General features: G+C 52.7%; 1 protein-coding gene across 1 annotated transcript; it reads left to right on the top strand.

The window, feature by feature from the left end:
* Positions 1–1,694: 1,694 nt before the first annotated feature.
* Positions 1,695–20,299, top strand: BPIFB2 (BPI fold containing family B member 2). The gene is made up of 15 exons (XM_027558166.1): positions 1,695–1,833; positions 5,081–5,174; positions 7,352–7,456; positions 8,750–8,896; positions 10,309–10,369; positions 12,064–12,124; positions 14,963–15,054; positions 15,324–15,509; positions 15,765–15,818; positions 16,370–16,544; positions 17,030–17,093; positions 17,256–17,301; positions 17,593–17,656; positions 18,021–18,097; positions 20,031–20,299. Exons 1-15 carry the CDS (start codon positions 1,722–1,724, stop codon positions 20,070–20,072), a joined length of 1,380 nt encoding a protein of 459 aa, XP_027413967.1. The 5' UTR covers positions 1,695–1,721; the 3' UTR covers positions 20,073–20,299.
* Positions 20,300–20,967: the final 668 nt, after the last annotated feature.

Below are 20,967 nucleotides of genomic sequence, written 5' to 3'. Positions count from 1 at the left end.
TCAAGCTACCAATGGTATTCTTCACAGAGCTAGAACAAATAATTTCACAATTTGTATGGAAATACAAAAAACCTCGAATAGCCAAAGCTATCTTGAGAAATAAGAATGGAACTGGAGGAATCAACCTACCTGACTTCAGGCCCTACTACAAAGCCACAGTTATCAAGACAGTATGGTACTGGCACAAAGACAGAAATATAGATCAATGGAACAAAATAGAAAGCCCAGAGATAAATCCATGCACATATGGACACCTTATCTTTGACAAAGGAGGCAAGAATATACAATGGATTAAAGACAATCTCTTTAACAAGTGGTGCTGGGAAAACTGGTCAACCACTTGTGAAAGAATGAAACTAGAGCACTTTCTAACACCATACACAAAAATAAACTAAAAATGGATTAAAGATCTAAACGTAAGACCAGAAACTATAAAACTCCTAGAGGAGAACATAGGCAAAACACTCTCCGACATACATCACAGCAGGATCCTCTATGACCCACCTCCCAGAATATTGGAAATAAAAGTTTATTTATTTTAGATTCCACCTATAAGTGATTATCTCCTTGATTCTGGGCACCTCCTTCCTCCTGGGCCTGCCTCCTGGGGCAGACATCCTTCTATAAGTCTGCTGGTCTTTGAGGTTCCAAAGCTGCCCAGCCCCAGGGTCTAACAGCGGCTGGCAGCAAGCTTGCTACGTGGCAACCCCCCTGCACACGTAGGGTGAGATACTTTGGCAAAGGTCGTGTTTGCAGGGAAAACACTTGCAACCACAAGCAAACCTGCCCCTCCCTGGGTCGTTCCCTGGTGGACCCTGTGCACTGGGGAGCCTCATAAAGCAGTTTCCACATCTGCTTGGGGCTGCAGAGGGCTTGGCTGGGGCTGAGAGTCTATCTGCCCTGGGAACCGCCTGAGGTAGGAACAGAGATGGGGCTGGTGCTCTTCCAGGGAGGAGCCTCGATTTTTCCATCTGTTCAATGGGGATGCTACTTCCAAAAGCCTTTTGCAGAAGGGTCCATCCCTTATCTTGCTATGGGACCCTGGACAAGTGCCACCTCATTGGGCCTTAGTTGTCTATCTGAGCAGCAGCCCCCCACCCTGGTCCCACCTGACTCCTCCTCCCTAAGTCCGCTGAGCTGGGCTGAGTGGGGAGGGGCTGGGGACCGTGTGAGAGGCCTACGCTTAGGACATTTCTTCACCTGGCACAGGATAAGAGGAGGATGGGAAGCACCCCGGATCTTTCCCTGGAGGCTTCGGACACAAGGCTAGGCTGGATCCCTGGCATTAGGCAACACAGCGCTGGCCTTGGGGCACTGGGCCTAGGCTCCCTCCTGGGGACGGGACGCTGCCCTCAGTCTCCCCATCTGGGCATCCCCCCATCCTCCTCTGGCACAACTTGGGTCCTGCACCTGCTCCCAATTTGCTGCGTGGTCCTAGGCAAGGCCATGTCTTCTCTGGGGCTTGGGACCATGTCCAGACCAGATGCCACCACGGTTGCTGAAGAAGCAGGCTGGGATGGGGATTCTTCTCAGAGCAGAGATGCAAAACCTAATGTGCTGGGGTGAGGGGTCATGGGCAGGGCTGGGATCGCTGCTCACGGTTTGCGACCTCCAGGTTGGGATGGGGTTAGCCACCCCGGGTGGGGCCATTCTGGACCAGTTCCCTGATGCTTGTCCCCACTCCAGCCCACAGATCCTGGGGGGAAGGGGCCAGGGCCACCATGCCTGGGGCGTGTGGGCTGGGCCTGCTGCTGGCACTGATGCTGCTGCCCGTGGTCAGTGCCTCCAGGCCGGGCACCGTGTTCAGACTCAACAAGGAAGTGCTGAGCTATGGTAAGAGGTGTGCTGTCAGGCTGTTGGCCATGTGTGTGTGCGAGAGGGTGAGCTTGGGCGTCCATGCCTGTAGGTGTGTGTACAATCCTAAATGTACCTGTGTATCTATGAACTCAAACCCCATGGGGACCTGGATTTCTCTTCTGCCATTGTGTCCCTGGGCCCCAGAAAGCGCTGCTCAACAAATGTTTATTCAGTGGCTGCATGAGCGGAGGTACATGCCATGCCCGCGTGCACGTGGCTGCCGTGCCCAAGCGATGTGAGGATGGGTCAGTTTGAATGGCTCCTTTTGCTTATATGTGTCTGGTATGAGTTTGAAAATCCATGGAGATATGATGTGCCCACCTGCATACTTGAGGGTCGGGAGGGTGCCTAGCCACTGGCACATGCACAAGGCCACGGCACACGCCTCGGGGTGTGTAGCTCTGTGGGCCTGCATCCTGGGATGTGTGTGGGGGGCTGTGTGCACACGTGTGCTGGGGAGACGCACACCTAGCATTGCACTCGGGAACGTCCAGGAGCTGGGCCCTCCCTGCTGGGCTCCCAGGGAGAAGCAGCAGCCGCTCTCTGGGCCCTTCTTGGCAAGGCGTCTACCCCATGTCTCTGTTCCCTCCTTCCAAGTCCCATGTGATCCTGGAGAGGGGGCCAAAATAAGGACATCCAGGCCAGGGTGAGACAAAAACTGCCCTGCAACTGCCCCTGGGGAGGCTTTTGGGATCCCACCAAGGTTGGTGAGAGGTCACAGGTGAAAGATCAGAAGCTCTTTACCCCAAGGCCAGACCACACTCGGATAACAACATGAGGAACTCAGGTCAGACAGTGAAGGGGACTTTCAAGGATTCTGGAACACAAATGGTTGTGGAGGCAGGTAGCTCAGGGAAGCAGCAGGGTATCCCCTGGGGCGCATGAAGCTTTCCAGAACATTGTATCCGGACAGATGGGCAGACAGTGAAAGTGGTCAGTGATCCGTGTCAGAGTGTCATGAGGATGACCGCAGGCCCGCTCCCCTCCCCGTGCTGTGTGAGCCTCCTTTGTCCCCAGACAGCCCTCCCAGCTGCAGCTGCCTGTTCGTTCTCGGTGGAAACAAATAGCCAAGAACACACTGCTATACACCTCCTGCATGGCAAAGCTGGAGGCTTTTTCATAATACTGCGACATCCTCCCCATCCCCTCTTGCAAGCCCCAGGGTTCAAGCCCACATCAGGGCAGCACTGTGGACGGAGTCCAGAAGCCCGGGTGTGAGTCCAGTTCAGCCGCAGTCAGGCTGGAGAGGGGCCTCGGGAGCACCTTTATGCTCCAGGGTCTGTGGAAACCGAGGCCTCGAGGGACACAGGGGCTCCCCAGGTCCTCTGCCAATTCAGAGGGAAGTTCAGACTGGGCTCCTCCTCTGATGCATCCTTGCTGCACCCCAACCTCTCCTTTTAATTCTACTCAGGTTTGACTGTTGAATTAGCACCTCTGTCAGCCCAGCAGCCCAGGTGTGGGAGAAAGTCCAGGGCCTTGAGGGCTGGGTATCTTGACCCAGATCCAGCTTCTTCTTGCCTGGGTCCTCAACCTCTTGGTAAACTGGGTATAATATCGCACTGACATCACAGAATTTTGAGGAAAGCGAAAGCACTCAGAACAATGCCTGGGACAAAGGGAGCATGATAGGAGTGCTAGCCATTATAATTACAAATAGCCACGTGAGCTAATATTTATTGTGAACTGAGTGGGTCTTTCCAAGGACCCCATGTGACAGGCATCGTTTTTTTTTTTTTTTTTTTGAGTGTGTGATTTGAACAAGGAAAGTTTAATCTATATTGAGAGCGAACTGGAGTAACAGGGAGTTGGCTAGTAAGAGTTAAGAAGAATTTAAAGAACACAAGCTGTTGTTGTTCAGTCGCTCAGTCGTGTCAGACTCTTGGCAACTCCATGGACTGCAGCATGCCAGACTTCCCTGTCCTTCACCATCTCCCAGAGCTTGCTCACACTCATGTCCCTTGAGTCAGTGAACAAAGAACACAAGAGTAATAGATATAAGGGAATACCAGTACCCCTAAGGCTGAGATGAAGGTCCAAGAAGAACCATCCCATCATGAGGGCAGAGATCCAGAGATCTTAATGGAGATGGCAGAGCATTGGCTCCCTGTTGTTGCAAGGGTCACAGGGGTGTTTCACTGGGGATGCACTCTCTAGAAAAGACCCTGATGCTGGGAAAGATTGAAGGCAAAAAGAGAAGGCGGCAGCAGAAGATGAAATGGTTGGATGACCTCACCAACTCAATGGACATGAATCTGAGCAAGCTCCGGGAGATAGTGAAGGACGGGGTAGCCTGGTGTGCTGCAGACCATGGGGTCGCAAAGAGTCGGACACGACTAAGCGATTGAACCACAACAGCAATCCTTCAGGGACTTGGAAGTAGCAATTCATAGTGTGATGTCAAACCCTGGAACTTGCTAGGTGCCAAGGAAAACTTGCTGGCTGCCAATGGAGTTAAGAAACTGTCCTCTTCAGGAGTCTAGTGCACTTCCGTGTGTGTCTTGGGCCAATATAGCTCTTGACTGGTGCCTGAGATAAAAGCTCAGCAGCCGGTTCCCTAGATACTCAGTGTTATGGGCTCCCAGTAGGTACCTGGTAGGGCTAAAGAAAGGATATGGGGAGCGGTGACCTAGGCTGGCAACAGATCCATGGTGACTCCAGCATACATCACAGTTGCCCAAGTCAAGCTCTGGAGAAAGTGCAGGGGGCGGGGAGGTGCCAGATCCTGAGAAAGCTGACAGCTACCGTTCTAAGCATTGTAGATTGATTTGCAGGGAAACTGAGGCACGGGGAAGCCGCACAGGTAGTGAGTAGCAGAGGTGGACTTGCACCTAGATTTTGAGGGGCTCCTGAGCCCTCAGCCTGCAAGAGAGACTGCTTCCACCCTCTCCCCGCAGGGCTGGGAACTGCTCCTTCTGCCTGGGGCCTTGTAGAAGCTCCCAAGGAGGTGGAAACTGATCAAGGCCTTGCAAAAGGGCAAAGGGTGTTACTGTTTTTGAGGAGAGAGTAGATACGTGGGATTTGGAAGGGCAAAGAGGAAAGACATGTCTGGTAGGGCCTGGTGGGGTTGTGCCCCCCAGGTGGCCCCCTGTGCGCCTGTGGACAAGCCCGCCCCTTCCAATCTCTGAGTTCTCCTCGCCCAAGGTGTGGGGCAGATGGTGGGCAGTGCGGTCTCTCTTGGCGGCTCCTGAGGACGGCCTGACCTCACCCTGCTCTGGCCCCTCAGCGGCTGAAGCCGGGAAAGCCCCGCTCCAGAATGCCCTGCAGGTCACAGTGCCGCTTTTCCTGGACGAGAGTGGAGGGGTCTTCCAGCCCACCAGGTGAGTGCTTCCCCCCCACCAGCTAGATGAGTGTTTCCCTCACCAAATTAGATACTCCCACCTGCCAGGTGAGTGGGCACAAGAGGCTGCAGGAGCTGGGACCAGCCAAGGGGGTCTGATGCCTCTTAATTAGTAGATTTCTATGTACAGAGCCTAAGACTCTGGCTCCTAGGTCCCCAGGGCTGACAGGGCCTTGGATACTTCTTCCAAAAGTCTAACACTGAATCTAGACACAAATGTGAGTCTAATATACCCCTCTCCATAAAGCAGAGACTCAAAGGCAGAGGCAGGTGGGAGCACCTCAGACTCAGACGCTTTTAGGAACTGGGCTAACTGTCCCCACCCAGTGGGAAACAGACTCACTATAGCCAAGACTCTGGACTTCCAAGAAAATCCACATGTATATCATGTATATATACTATACATGTATAGGAACTCATAATGTATGTACATACGTATATTCTTACAAAAAGCCATGTACATTTTTTGACTGTTGCTAGCAGCAGTTTATTTCTTCATCACCGTCATCATCGTCATCAACAACAAACAGGTACTTTCTTCCTTCTGTGTATGTTGCGTTGTGAAAATGGGTGCTACGCTCTCTGTCTATGTACAAAGTGTATAAATGTGGTATGCTGATACAAAGTTGAGCCATTAAAAAGAGCTTAATAACAACTTCTTGGAGATAGTTAAACCTGATCTGGGGTGTTGAGAGAATTGATGAAGAGATTTATTTAGTTTTGCTTTTTTTCTTCTGATTTTATTTTTACATTTGTTATTATTTTTAATTCATTTTTAAAAATTGGAGTATAGTGGCGTCACAGTGTTGTGTCAATTTCTGCTGAACAACAAAGTGGATCAGCTGTATGTATACATATATCCCCTCCCTCTTGAACCTCCCTCTCCACCCCCCATCCTCCCCAGTGAAGAGATTTAGAAACAACACACAAACTCAAATATTTAGTAAAGGATTTATTTGGGAAGGAGTGAAAGCTAAACGTGCCATGCCATGGGCTGCTGAAGGGTTCTCTCAGTTGCTCCCGGTGGACTTTCCTTCTGCTCCGATCTTTAAATAGTGCTAAGCATGGCAGGCTCCATCGCTCTGTGCATTGTCACAGGAGAGCCCAGAACCATACCTGTGTATATAAAAATCAACCAAGTTTTGAATGACGGCAACTCTTTTTAAAAATGTTTAAAACTTGCAAACACTGGGCGGGTGAAAATGCAGCCGGTGGGGAAGCCCCCAGTTTGAGACCCTGGGGTAGGGCTGGGCTGATGATGTCGGGCCCAGGAGCATCAGTGTCCCGAGGTCGAGGATTCCTAAATGATTTGCAGTCTGGCCACACAGAGGCTCAATCACGCGATTGTTGGAAAACAGCGCCAGGAGTCCTTGTTTGTAGATGTGGGAACACATCCAGAATGGTTATCAAGTGAAAAGAAGCAGGCTCTAGGTCAGCTTGTGTCCCAAGGAGAGTCATGGAAAGATGTCACCCAAGTGCTAACAGAGAGTGCTTTGATGTGACTTTTAACATTTGCCTGGAGAATTCCACGGACAGAGGATGCTGGTGGGCTACAGTCCATGGGTCGCAAAGAGTCGGACACAACCGAGTGACTAACACATTCACTTTAACACTTCTACCACTTTGTAGTGCCCCACCTCCCACAACTAGCTACTGTGCTGGAGAGAGAGAGAAAAAAAGAAGACTTTTATTCAGGAAAAAGAAATCATAGGTTAGCTGGACAGTGCTGAGCAATCGGAACAAGCAGCTTTGAAAGGAGTTGAGTTTTCCATTGCTAAAGTGCTACAAGCCAAAGCTGCTGACTAGAGGGGGATTTCTGCCTTCTGTGGATCCCATAGTTTTTTCTTTCCCTACCTTCCCAGTTTTCCAGATCTCCATCAGAAACTAAAATCCCTCCAAGACCTGAGTAATCATCATCTCACTTAATTCATGCCTAATGCTGGGGTGCCCTTTGCATCTTTTCCCTACTGGCAGGTTGGTTAACCTTGCTTGCATGCCCCCTATGATGGTGAACTCACTACCTCTTCCTCATCCCATAGTTTTAGTTGTCAGAGGTCCTTTATAAATACCAACAGTGTGGATAGGCTCCGCGCACACCCAGAGCTGATGCCATGGTTTAACGGGGACTGCCCTGTCACTTTGACTCCTACCCTGCAGGATTCAGATTCGGAATGTCGATGTGTCCCACCTCCAGCTGACATTTGTTGCCGATTTCGGAATACGCTTGTTGGCAGCCACCAATTTTACTTTCAAGATCTTCCGGTGAGTCAGTCTCCTTGTTGGGAGTGGAAGGATTTTCAAGGACTCTCTGAAGGTAAAACGGAGGAAGGGGATTTAGCAAATTCCAAGATCCCAACGCAGACCTTCTAACTCTGTTCAGCACTCTCTCTCTCCAATGCCTTCTCTCCCATCCTCCATGGGGGCGGGGAGTGAGACAGTGAGAGAATTTCTGAGAATCCAGACCCTGCTCAACAGTTATGCAAATGGAGAGAGTCATTTCACTTCTCTGACCCTGTTTCGTCCTTTATAAAAAACCAAAGCATAAGAAAACAAGCATGTCTATGGAGGTTTGAGGGCTTCCCAGGTGGCACTAGCAGTAAAGAACCTGCCTGCCAGTGCAGGAGATATAAGAGACACAGGTTCGATCCCTGGGTTGGGAAGATCCCCTGGAGAAGGAAATGGCAACCCACTCCAGTATCCCTGCCTGGAGAATCCCATGGACAGAGGAGCCTGGTGGGTTACAGTCCATAGGGTCGCAAAGAGTCAGACACGACAGAAGCGACTTAGCAAGCAATGGAGGTTTGAGTGGATGGATTCACTGCTATGATTAAAATTATATTATCCCTTTCATGTGCAAGGCACCTGGTGCTCAATAAAATACTAGACTTGTTTCTGTGCATCAGTCACTATATATGCATTTAATTTTCAAACTGGGGGCTGAGTGTTCTTATTTTAACTCCTCTCTCCTGATACTACCGGTTTATGAGTGCTAGTGGGCCAGCCTTCAAGTAGGATGTTTTCACATGATTGTTTTCTAGAAAATTCAGCATAGCAGCCTTGTGAGATAGGAGCCACCAATCTGATGTCCATTTTTACAGAAGAAGAATCTAAGGCTCAGTATGGGAATGACTGGCCCAGGGTCTCACATAAGAGGGTACAGGGAGCCAGAGCTCATGGCCATCTGATGCTATGTCTGTGACCCTGAGTGGAGTTTGGCGGTGTGCCCAGCCTGCCCCGGGGGGGACCATCTCATGCTGAGTAGGGTCCCCACCTGTGTTAAGGGGTCAGCATCATACCTATTTTATGGCTGAAGGCACTGAAGTTCAGAGAAGGGAAAGGACATGCCCAAGGTCACACAGTGAGTGTGTGGCCAGAGCCCGTGGTTCCACCACTGCTCCGAACCATGTGACAACGCACACTGGCCATTAACGTCCTATTTGGAGAGGGACTCTGGGCTGGCAGGTGCAGACCCCTGAGTGGGGGAGGGGGTCTTGCATCTGTCACTGTAGGCTTGCTAGGCAGTGCCACCTGGACTCAGGACTGGTGTCCCCACAGTGACCCGGAGCCCCTGCACCTGCTGCTCCCCATAGCACTGCTGGCTGACACCTCCGTGGAGCAGGGCTCCATCGGGACCCCCGTGGTCAGCATCTCCAGCTGCTTTTCCATCTTCGACAAAGCCATCGTGTTTGATGGCCGCAACAGGTGGGTGCTGGAGGCTGGGCTGCTGGAACCCGGACACGGAGGCTGTGGTGCTGTTTCTTGAACTTCCTACTTCATCCAATCCCGATGATGGATCCGAGGGCCGGCCCTGCCCCTGCCCTGCCCCGTTGCCACCAGCATCATACCTATTTAATGGCTGAAGACACTTAAGTTCAGATAAGGGAAGGGACATGCCCAAGGTCACACAGCGAGTGTGTGGCCAGAGCCCGTGGCTCCACCTCTGCTCCGCACCATGTGACTATGCACACTGGCCATTAATGTCCTATTTGGAGAGGGACTCTGGGCTGGCAGCCACATTTGGGACCCCCAGAGGGTCTGAGGAATCTGAGGCCCAGGGAGGGGCTGGGACCCGCCAAGCTCTCCCCGTGAGTCAGGTGGCTGCTCCTGTTTTGGCATCTAAGGCTGACGGCCACTCCACCTCCCGAGCACCAGTGTGTGCTGGACACGTTCTGGGCCCTTTCTGTGAGTCATCTCACAGTCCTACCAGGTCGGTGGAGGCATTTCCCTCATTTTGCAAGAGAGCAAGTGGAGGCACAGAGTGGTTAAGTGACTTGCCTGAGGTCACCCAGCTAGCACATGGGTTCAAACTTGGCAGCCTGATTGACCCCACTGCTACGAGTTCCTCTGCCATGGGGGCTCACTTCGAGGTGGTTGAATATTTTAGCATCTTAAAAGGGAGCAACATTTACCCAAAGACTGGACGTTTTCCTCAGACAAGGCTTGGGTATAAATCTATTCCCACTTGGGCCCCCTGCTTAGCCTGTGTAACTCATGATCCCCCACGGTCCCTCACAGTCCTTGTGGGCAGGGGCTGCTCATGGTTTATTGATGGGAAAACAGAAGCCCAGAGTTTGATGCCGCTGAGAACATTGGTGCCTTTCTCCTGCCTCCCCAAGAGGCCATTCAGCAAGGCTGGGCCATGCCTCATGTCAGCGTGTTAGGGAACCAAGGAACGGTGACTTCTCATGGATCCCCATTCTGAAACACTGACTCAGCCCCCCGGCTCAGTGAGGAAGGGATTGTAGTAGGTTTGCCACAGAGAAATGGGGCCCATGCAGGGAGCAGACCTGGGTCCCGCCAGCCACAGCCCCGCCTCACTGGGCTCAGTGGCCCTGAAGCCAGCTGGATGTAGTCAAGTCCAGCCTTCACAACACCCTCCGTCTCCCCACTCCACTTGGCCTCATTCTTGGCCACTTCCAAATCTTGGGACCAATGGCCCCTTCTTGGTGGCTCGGTGTCTTCCACTGTGGGGTCAGTCATGCTGGTTCCATGCCTGGCATGTGGCAGGGTGTGGCGTGGGCACAGACTTTTCTCTGGCACCCTTGGCTTTGGGGAGAGACAGGCCCCTATGGTGCTGACCTGGGCTCAGGGGCCCTTTCTGGTCTCCTCCTCAGCACAGCCCCCGCGATGCTGGCCCCGCTGCAGAGTCACATCACAGCTGTGCTGAAGAGCAAGGTAAAGGACCTGCCAGAGCCTGCAGGATGCGGGGGGCAGCAGTGAGTGAAGAGGGGGGTCGCAGGCAGGGATTGTTAGTGCTCCTCCTGTGGCTTCTCTACTTTCCCCAGAAGGGTGGGGAGGAGGCGGGGCTGACGGTCTAGTGCAATGACCTGGCAGTTGTGGGGCTGCAGGGGAGGGAGGCTCCTCCACTCAGACCACCCCAGTGCCATGTGGAGTGGAGTGCTTTCAGGGCCACGTAGCTTCTGAAAAGAGAACACAATGGGAGTGGATGAGGGCCTGGGCACCAGGGGTGGATGTGATCCTGGTCCCCTCCTTCCCAGCTGGGACCTTGGACAAGTCGCCTGGCCCCCGTCTGCCACTCCTTCCACATCTGTAAGGAGAGAGAACCACTGTCCCTATCCAGCCCCTGGTGGGCAGGCTGTGGGGCTGAGTGCATTACCACCTGTGCAGTTTACAGCAGTTTGGGGAGAGTGAGCATTGCTGTGAAGGCTGCTATGTTAGCTCCTGTCATTGTCTGCGGGTGGCCGACTTGGTGAGCAACTGTGTCCCAGGGGCCAGGGCCCTACTCTCCCTCCCTGCCCCTTCCCACCCACCCTACCTCCAGTAGTGGCAGTAATGGAGACCAAGTCAACCCACTGTGTGCCATTTCACACCCTCAAGAGGCAGGCCTCAGGACCCCCACGCTACAGATGAGAACACTGAGGCCGGAAGGCAGAAGCCAGTATATTCCTCTCTGCTCCAGTAGTCAAGCGTGGATGTGAGGGCTGGGCCATATAAAAGGCTGAGCACTGAAAAATTGATGCTTTTCAACTGTGGTGTTGGAGAAGACTCTTGAGAGTCCCTTGGACTACAAGGAGATCAAACCAGTCAATCCTGAAGGAAATCAGTCCTGAATATTCTTTGGAAGGACTGATGCTGAAGCTGGAGCTTCAATACTTTGGCCACCCGGTGTGAAGAACTGACTCATTGGAAAAGACCCTGATGCTGGGAAAGATTGAAAGCAGGAGGAGAAGGGGATGACAGAGGATGATGGTTGTCCAACCAACCAAATGGTTGGATGGCATCACTGACTTGATGGACATGAGTTTGAGCAAGCTCCAGGAGTTGGTGATGGACAGGGAAGGCTGGCGTGTTGCAGTCCATAGGGTTGCAAAGAGTCGGACACAACTGAGCGACTGAACTGAACTGAACTGCCTCTTGGCCTCGCCTCACCAAGTCCTCCCTGGATCAGCTATGACCACCCCCGGCCTTGCAGTCTCTTCTCTGCCCCACCTTCTGTCACAGTGGCCCCAGCTTAATCCACTTCTGGTGGCCCACTGGGCTGGGAGGACTCCAGCCTCCCTGGCCCGGCTTGCTGACCACAGCCCGCGTCCTCTGCAGGGAGCATCGTCCCATCAGCCGGGCCTCTGGGCCCGTATGCAGCAGGCTGCCTGCCTCCGTTTCCTGGGCCTGGTTGTGGCCACTCCCGCTGGACCCCACAGCCCTGCTCTTTCCTCAGTGCCCACAGGCCCAGCGTCCCCTCTGAGTCCCCAGGGCCCAGAGGAGGTGCTGGAAGAGGCCCACTGGCTGGTGGTGGAAGGAAGGGCTCCCAGGCCTTGGTGTCCAGGTTGGGAGAGTCTTCCAGCCAGGGCCTCTAGACCCTCCCAGCCTCACCCTCTCCAACCTTGAGAGCCGCCTCTGTCTTTCTGCAGCTGTGCCTGAGAATCTCCAACCTGGTGCAAGGCCTCAATGTCCACCTGGGCACTTTAATTGGTAAGACCTGGGAGCCTGGGGAGGGGGCTGGGGCCTCTGAAATCCCCTGAGATCCCCATGACCCTTCAAAGACCCCTCCTTTGCATCAGAGGTGACCTCTGGGAGATCAATCATAGGATGTCTGGACAATTATTGGTGGAATTTGGAAGTCTCCAAATTGTAGAACCAAGTCTTTGAATATTTTGTGTGTGTGTGTGTATGTGTGTGTGTGTGTGTGCACGTGCACACATGCGCGTGCCCTAAGTCACTTCCATGGTGTCCGACTCTTTACGACCCATGGACTGTAGCCCACCAGGCTCCTCTGTCCATGGAATTTTCCAGGCAAGAATACTGATGTGAGTTGCCATTTCATTCTCCAGAAACAAGCCCCTGACAGGTCTTCAATTTACAATATGTAACTAAAAGCGACAGAAGTAGGTCAGCTTCATCTTTTTAGTGGTATTTATCAGTATTGAAGAACCATTGGTAATTACTCACGCATTCCCAGACTGATCATAGAATGCACCCTCTTGTGACTCGGGAGGAAATCTGTGCGCAGTGAGCCCCGAGTAAATCCAGGGCATCCTCTCTTTTTTCATAAACCCGTTTTTAAAGCTGCTTCTGTTTGAAGTGCACCTTCTTGTACCTGAGGACTTTCTTTGCCTGGGACTCTGGAGTTTCTCCTGTGTTGCCATCACTGACTTTGCGAAATCCAGAGCTGTGTGTCAATGGCAGCTGCCCTAGGCCATTGGTTGGTTCTGCCTTTGAGTTGGGGGTTGTATCTAACTCCTTACAGAGCCTGGGACAGGTGTGCAGGGCGACGTACTGGCGTTAAGCCAGGAAGGATGTTGGGCAGGGTCCACATTTATCTGTAGTGACTTCTTCAGTGAATGTTTTTATAGCAGGGTAGCTCTTTGGTTTTCTTGGGCAAATTTTACGAGGCTGCATCGTTATCTCCAGTTTGTAGATGGAAAATCAGAAGCTCTGAGTTTAAAGTCTCAGCATGGTACCAGCACCCTGTGTGAATCAGCTCACCTGGAGTTTCTCCTCCTCACACGTCCACCTATTGTCCTGTCCACACTTCACAGCCCAGCTAGAAGTCTGGGGAACATTTCTTGAACTCCTCCACTCTCCTCATGACCCCAACCCCAATATTACCTTAGCAGGAGGTACTGAGAGGCCAAGGAAAATGGACTTGGAATCAAAGGATATGAGTATGAATTCTGGCTCACTTGCTGTGTGACCTTAGGGAAGTCACTCCATCTCTCTGGGCTTAATCATTCCATCCAAAAATAAGAATCAAAATTTCTACTTTTCCAATGTGTTGCTATCATACAAGACAGCACAGGTTAGGTGCCTGGTATGCAATAAACTCAATAAGCCTTAGTCTCTCCTTCTCCCTTCAGAGGGACTGTCTTCATCAAGATGCCTTGGACCCGGGTTCATACCAAAGATCAGCTCTCGCCCTGGTCTTTGCTTCCATCTTGCCTTGGTCAGGGGATGTTTGTGCCTGGAATGACCCTTCTCCTTTCTGATTTAGGGTCTTTAGTCTTCTGCCGATTGGGAAAGTAGAAACCCAAACCGTTAGAATGGTGTCTTAGAATCAGCAGGTTGTGAGCAGCTGACTCTTGGGTGTGCATTTTGCAACTTAAATTTGCTTACTCATGGGCCTTTTCATGCCTCTTTTCTTGGTCTGGGTCTGGCTAAATGAGGTGTGTGGGCATGTGTGTGCTCAGTCACTTCAGTCATGTCTGACTCTTCGTGACCCCATGGACCCCATGGCAGAGGAGCCTGCTAGGTTCCTCTGTCCATGGGATTCTTCAGGCGGGAATACTGGAGAGCTGCTCTCTCCATTCATCTCATCCTCTCCCTCTTCGCCTCTACCTTGTCCATAAGTCTGTTCTCTATGTCTGTGCCTCCACTGCTGCTCTGCAAACAGGTTCATCAGTAACATCCTTCCAGATCCCACACACATGTGTTAATATACGATATTCACTTTTCTTTCTGACTTACTTCATTCTGAATAATAGGCTCTAGGTTCATCCACCTCATTAGAACCGACTCAAATGCATTCCTTTTTATGGCTGAGTAGTGTTCCATTGTCGGAGAAGGCAATGGCACCCCACTCCAGTACTCTTGCCTGGAAAATCCCATGGATGGAGAAGCCTGGTGGGCTACAGTCCATGGGGTCGCCAAGAGTCGGACACGACTGAGCTACTTCACTTTCACTTTTCACTTTCATGCATTGGAGAAGGAAATGGCAACCCACTCCAGTGTTCTTGCCTGGAGAATCCCAGGGATGGGGGAGCCTGGTGGGCTGCCGTCTATGGGGTCGCACAGAGTTGGACACGACTGAAGTGACTTAGCAGCAGCAGTATTCCATTGTATATATGCACCACAACTTCTTAATCCATTCATCTGTTGACGGATATACACTAACATATGTAAACAGATAGCCAATGAGAATTTGCTGTATGACTCAGAGAACCCAAACTGGGGCTCTAACCTAGAGGAGTGGGAATGGGTGGGACTTGGGAGGGAGATTCAAGAGGGAGGGAGCATATGTATACCTATGGTTAATTCATGTTGATGTATGATAGAAATCAAACCAATATTGTAAAGCAATCATCATTCAATTAAACATAAATAAATATTAAAAAATAGAATACTAAAGCGGGTAGCCATTCCCTTCTCCAGGGCATCTTCCCAACCTAGGGATCAAACCTATATCTCTTACATCTCCTGCGTTTGCAGGTGGGTTCTTTACCAATAGTGCCACCTGGGAAGCCCAGCTAAATGAGGCATTGGTGGATAATGCTGAGTATGCCATCTTTTATTCTGCACCCTGGTTTCCTTCAGGCCTCAGCCCTGTGGGTCCAGAATCCCAGGTCCACTACTCCATGATTGACACCCCTACCATCACCAACGACTACATTTCCTTGGATATCAACGTAAGTGCCTCCTGCTCCACTCAGAGCTGGGGCCTTGTTACCTCTGGAGTCCTTGGTGTTCTGCAAGATTCCTAAAGCAGCAGGAGAGTTGAGGGGAGAGGAGCTGGGATGGCATTCCAGGAGGGAGCGTGGCATGTAGGCAAAGGGTGAGGCTGACAGCATGCGTGGCATCTTGGGGGTGGGTGCACCTCACAGCCCAGAATCTGCCATGGAGCCGCCTGCCTACTGAGGCTCCGCTTCTGTTCTCTTCCTCACCCTCAACTCGACAGGCTGTTCTCTTCCTGCTGGGCAGACCCATCGTTCTGCCTGTGGATACTACCCCCTTCGTGCTGCCACAGCACATGGGCACCAAGGGTGCCATGGCAACCGTGGGCCTCTCCCAGGACCTGTTTGACTCTGTCATCATGCTGCTGCAGAAGGCTGGTGCGCTCAACCTGGACGTCACAGCGCAGCTGGTGAGAGCTGGTCCTTCCGCCCTGGGCACGTGGGGCAGGAGTGCCCTGTTGCCCAGCTTGGGGAGACCCTGCTGAGGCCAAATCCTGAGTGGGTGGGGCAGTTGAAGCTTTGGGGCCACAGGGTGGCTATTGTAAGGGTTAGACAGAGGGGTAGGGTGGGGATTAGACAGAGGAGTTGGGATGGAGAGACAAGAGGCGGTCTGGCTTGGGGAGTGACTGTTCTAAAACCTGTCGTGTGTTGGGAGTTGATTTCAGAATTCGAGTAACAACCCGCTGAACACCTCTGTGCTGGGCCAGTTCATCCCCGAGGTGGGTGATGTTTCTGGTCATTCCAGGGGCTGAGACCTGGGATCGCGGTGGGAGGTTCTCTGGGCTCTAGCGTCTCGGCTGGCTCATATCTGTTCCTAGTGGGGTTCAGCATCTGCCTTTCCATCTGCACATCCTCTGTCTTGGGGTGGCCCCCCTTCGGCCCAGGCATCACACCATTTCCTCCTCTCTGTGAAGCAGGCAAGAAGTGCCTACACTGTCTCCTCTGCTTCCTTCCCCCGATCCATCCAAGTCCAAGCTCGGGGCTACCTCCCATGGGAGGACTAGACCCATTGTCTGGTCCGGGAGCCTCCTTGTGCTCCCATGTCCTTGAGCTACCCTCCTGGCACAGATCACAGGTTGTGACTGTCTTCATGTGGCCACCCATCAGCTGGGTGTCCCCGAGGGCGGGAGTCAGGGGTGGACCCACTTCTATGGTCTGGGCACTTACAGCACAGCGGTAGCTTGATCAGGATCTAAGGAATGATGAGCGAAGAGCCCACCCAGTCTTTGCCCCCATGTGCCCTCCTCCCTCTCGCCCCTCTGCTCCCCAGGTGGCCCGTCAATTCCCCGAGCCCATGCCCCTGCTGCTCAAGGTGAGGCTGGGTGCCACGCCCACAGTCACGTTCCGCACCAACAACGCCACGCTGCAGCTGCAGCCCTTTGTGGAAGTCCTGGCCCCGACCTCCAACTCGGCTTTCCAGTACCTCTTCTCCCTCAATGTGGTGAGTGAGGTGGGCTGGATGGCGCTGGCCAGGAGATGGGCGACTCTCACGGAGGCCTCACTTCCTCCCACACGCTTCGCTTTTTATCCACACTGGTGTCCTTGCTGTTCCGTCAATGTGCCAAGACTTTCCTGCCTCAGGACCTTTGCACATGCTGTACCCTGTGCCTAGGACACACTTCCCCTTACTCTTGGCAAGTCTAGCTTCTCCTCACCGTTCAGATCTCAGCTTGAATGCTGCAGTCTTCCTCCAGGCAGGCTGCTAGATCCCCCATCCCTCCACATGCCACTCTGCCTTTGTGACACCCAGCACTCTCTGAAAGGATCTTATCTGATTTCTTTGGTTGTTGTTCACCTCCCCAGCGGCCTGTGTTCCACAAACACCTGAATGGATGGGTGTGGGTGGGAGACTGGGATATCCGGTGGCCAGCTGAGAGCTCCCACATGGTTCTGTGCCCTTTGACCCTGCTCTCCCCATGTGCCCAGGCAGTGAACCTGAGCCTCCAGCTTTCTGTGTCCAAGGTGAGGCTTCGGGGGACCACATCTGTGCTGGGGTAAGTGAGGCCTCTTGGACCCAGCAGCCTCAGTATGCTCCTCTGAGCAATGGGCCTGCAATGGCCTGTCACAGTGTCAGTCAGGGGAGCTTGGGACGCAGCTGGTGTGTTAAACAGGTGAGAGGCCCCATTCCCACCCCTCCCCTCTGGCTTCCCTTTCAGGAATGTCCAGCTCACCGTTGCCTCCTCCAATCTGGGCTTCATTGATGTGAGTATGGGGCTGGGGTCTCCAGAGACCCCCTCGCTGGGTGGGGCAGGCCCTGAGCCTGGGGAAGGGGAGTGTGTGCCCATGTTTCTCAGGCCAGCAGTTCCTGGGGGCCTGACGCTGACACGATCCTGGGAGCAGCTGGGCTCTGCCTGAAGCCCGGACTAGGGTGACTTGCCCTCATCCCTCCTGCTAAACCTCTGTTGGTTGATCTGTCTCTGTGTTCACGTGTCTCTCCTGGCCCCTTGCCGGGACGGGCCCGTGGTCCCCATCTCCCTGGCTTCATGGCTGCAGACCAACCATGTCCAGACACTCATGGGCGAAGTGTTTGAGAAGCCCTTGCTGGACCACCTCAATGGTGAGCTCTGCCCTCTGCCCCATGTGCCCCTCTGGCCCCTTCCACCCGCATGCTGCTCCAGGCTCTATCTCGGCCCCTTCCTACATCCCAGGCTCAGAGGCTAAGAGGGTGGCTTTGAGAGTCCTGCTGCCTGTGTGTACATCTTAGCTTGGCTGTTTAGCAGCTGTGTGATCTTAGTTAAGTTCTGTTTCCTCCCCTAACCTCAGTTTTCCCTTCTATAAAGTGGGTATAGTAATAGCAGTTCCCACCTCCTGAGTATCTGTGGACCTCAGTGTCATGATGCATGTGAAGACCTCAGCGCAGGGCTGTCTTCAGGTGGCACTTCGTTACCGGCTGACCTTGATTCCTCTTTTCTCTCCTGCAGCTCTCTTGGGCATGGGGATTGCCCTCCCCCACGTGGTCAATCTCCAGTACGTCAACCCTGAGATTTTTATCCAGGAGGTGAGAGCCTTTCAGTGTGACCAGAGGGGCCTCCTTCATCTTTGGAGGGAGGCTGGGCTTGGGGAGGTTGGGGGTCACTCCTCTCCCTCTCTTCCTACTAGAGCACACAGTGGGGTTCAGGGTCAGCCAGGCCTAGGAATGCCCCCCGGCCCAGACCATGCCATGAATCAGCTGCAATGAGGTGGAAAATTCTAAATGTAAGGAGACATTGGAGCAAAGGTTTCACTCACCCTCATTAAATATCACACCAGGTCACACTCAGTGGATTCAGACCAACTGTGCCGTGACTCTGTGCCCTGGGATAGGCACAACCCCTCTGGAGTCTGGGGAAGGATGAGAGAGGGAGTCTTTCCAGGGTTGTACACAAACCTCCACAGGCCAGATGGTACAAGGGGATCCTGACCCTTCTAAAATGATCCAATGTTGGGATCAGACATTGTGGGCCCAGGGTGACATCCTACCATTTCTTTCTGCTTCACCTGAGCTACAAAAGGGCAACATTCTTCCTAATTCATTAAATAAGACGTGCATGGGGCAGAAAATGTAACCAAGGTCCTTCAAGCCCAACATCTGTGTCATTTACACTCCCTAAGAGGGACTGGCTAAGGGCTTTCAGGGAGGATGGCCTCCTTGCTTGAGAACTATGGTCCCAAGGCAATTGGCAGGTAATAACTTGCTCCCCAAGAAATAACCATCAGCACACAGGGGAGCAGGGCTTTTAGTGGGAATTTCCCCCAAGACTTCCTTTATCAGGCAAGGTCAGTGGCTGACTCACCTTGGCATTCCCAAATCCAGCCACTTGGGACTGAAGTCAAAGGTCCCTAGACCAGCACTGCCCAATAGAACTTCCTACAAGGATAGAGGTCTGCACCATCCAAGGCAGTGGCCACTGTCAGCCACTGGGCACAGGTGACTTTTGGGCCCTTAACATATGACCAGTGTAACTGAGAAGGTGAATTCTAAATCTTACTTAATTTTACTTAATGTAAGTGTACAGTAGTCTCACCTATCTGGAGGGAGATACATTCCAAGATGCCCAGTGGATGCCTGAAACTGCGGATAGATAGTACTAATGGGTGGGAATCACACACAGCGTAGATCCACTGGGCCAAGGGATGACTCACATCCAGGATGGGATGAGTAGGATGGCATGGGATTTCATTATGTGACTCAGAATGGCATGGAATTTAAAGCCTATGAAGTATTTATTTCTAGAATTTTCCATTTGATATTTTTGGACCATAGTTATACTTGGGTAAATGAAACCGTGGATAAGAGGGGGTAACTGTAATTAGTCAGGTATTAATGGCTACCCTATTGGACCATGTACAAGTTACACAAAGACAAGGACTGGTTCTGGTTATTTTTCTGCTGGGTTCCCAACACCTGGCACAGGGCTTGGGTCGTAGTAGAGGCTCAATGAAGATTGAAGAAAGAAAGAGAAAGAGGAAGAGGAAGGAAGAAAAAAGAAGGGAGGGAGGGCAAAGGAAGGAAGGAAGGAAAAGATCAGTAGGCCCCCAGGAAGTTTCTGCAGTGCAGTGTAGACAGTAGGGGACATTTGGTCGGGGGGGGGGATATGCCTGATTTTGCTAGAGAGGCTTGGACTTGGAGAAGATACTCAGTGGTCTGAACTCCAGGTCGTAAAACAGAGGTGGTCCTGACCACGTATGAAGCCTGAATCAAGCTCAGCTCCACACTGAGTGCTCTGCCTGTGTGATCTGGCTGCATCCATCTATCAGTAGCAGCCTTGCAAAGTGGATGCTTTACCGTCCACGAGAGTCAGCAGGAAACCGAGGCTGGAGAGGCAGTGGCTGCGCTCGGGACACGCAGCAAGAGCGGCAGAGCCTGAGCTAGAGCCAGGCTGCTGGGCAACTGGGGCCCTACCACCCCCGAGCGGCTTCTCACCTGGCCCATGGCTGTGTCTGTCTTTCAGGGCTATGTCGTGGTGTCCAGTGGACTCTTGTACCAGCGCTGATGTGGGACCACTGGGAGAGCTGCTCTGGGGACACTTTGGCCTCAAGCCTCTTGGGAAACTGAGTCAAAGCCACACTTTCATCACCACACTTAGTCATCACCAGCAAGTTGGTTGGCCCAGCCGGGCTGCTACATCCCATGCTGCCCCCTTCCCTCCATACCCCCTTCCTTCCTTCATCCCATCCTTATGGGGAGCAGATAGCTCCTCCAGGCTGTATAGATCTTGCATTAAACACCTTCTCTTGAGCTGCAACTACCAGCCAGGCTCGGCAAACTCTTTGCATACTGCAGGCCAGTTCCCTACATGCAGGGCCTGGTCCTGTCTGTCCCTGGAGCCCCCAAAGCTGGCCTGGGAAAGAGAGAGGATGTGGCCATGTCCCTGCTGACCATATCTGTTGACAGCATCACCTCCTAGCCCAGGGGAGCAACATGGACGAGCTGAAGTTGCGAATGCCACAATGGCACTTCAGGCGTGTGCCCTCACCTGGCGGCATTTCTTCTCTCAGAATCACATCCCATCCTTCTCCTAGAACCTCATGAGCCCTGAGAGTTCTGTGGGCAGAGCATGCAGTCCCATCTCACAGAGGCAGAGATTAGGCCCAGTGAGGATGGGAGTGTGCCCCGAGTCTCCGAGCTGGGGGATGGCAGATGCCCAGGACTGCCACCTTCCTAGGATTCAGACCTAGATGCCCAGTCCTCTCTTCCATCACCAGCATTCCCACCTGGGGTTGGACTTTAGGTCATGAGCCTCAGGTGACAGACACTCACTGTCTTCTCCAACAGCTTCTCCATCTCGGTTTATGCGGCTCACAGGCGAGTTTTTGTTCAAGGGAGGCAGGATCTGCTTCCTGGGCCTGTGTCAGACACTGACCATGTCTTATTCCTTTTTGCTGTGA

This window comes from Bos indicus x Bos taurus, chromosome 13 (genome assembly GCF_003369695.1).
Source record: "Bos indicus x Bos taurus breed Angus x Brahman F1 hybrid chromosome 13, Bos_hybrid_MaternalHap_v2.0, whole genome shotgun sequence".
Taxonomy (NCBI): domain Eukaryota; kingdom Metazoa; phylum Chordata; class Mammalia; order Artiodactyla; family Bovidae; genus Bos; species Bos indicus x Bos taurus.
Note: the sequence above shows the minus strand (reverse complement) of the source record. Positions and strands in the feature narration are given on the sequence as shown.

Coding starts and splice junctions, on each gene's coding strand:
- BPIFB2 (XM_027558166.1), top strand. CDS start 1,722: ATGCCTGGGGCGTGTGGGCTGGGCCTGCTGCTGGCACTGATGCTGCTG. Junction 10,370..12,063: donor CAGCTGTGCTGAAGAGCAAG/GTAAAGGACCTG, acceptor GTCTTTCTGCAG/CTGTGCCTGAGAATCTCCAA. Junction 17,657..18,020: donor CTTGCTGGACCACCTCAATG/GTGAGCTCTGCC, acceptor TCTCTCCTGCAG/CTCTCTTGGGCATGGGGATT.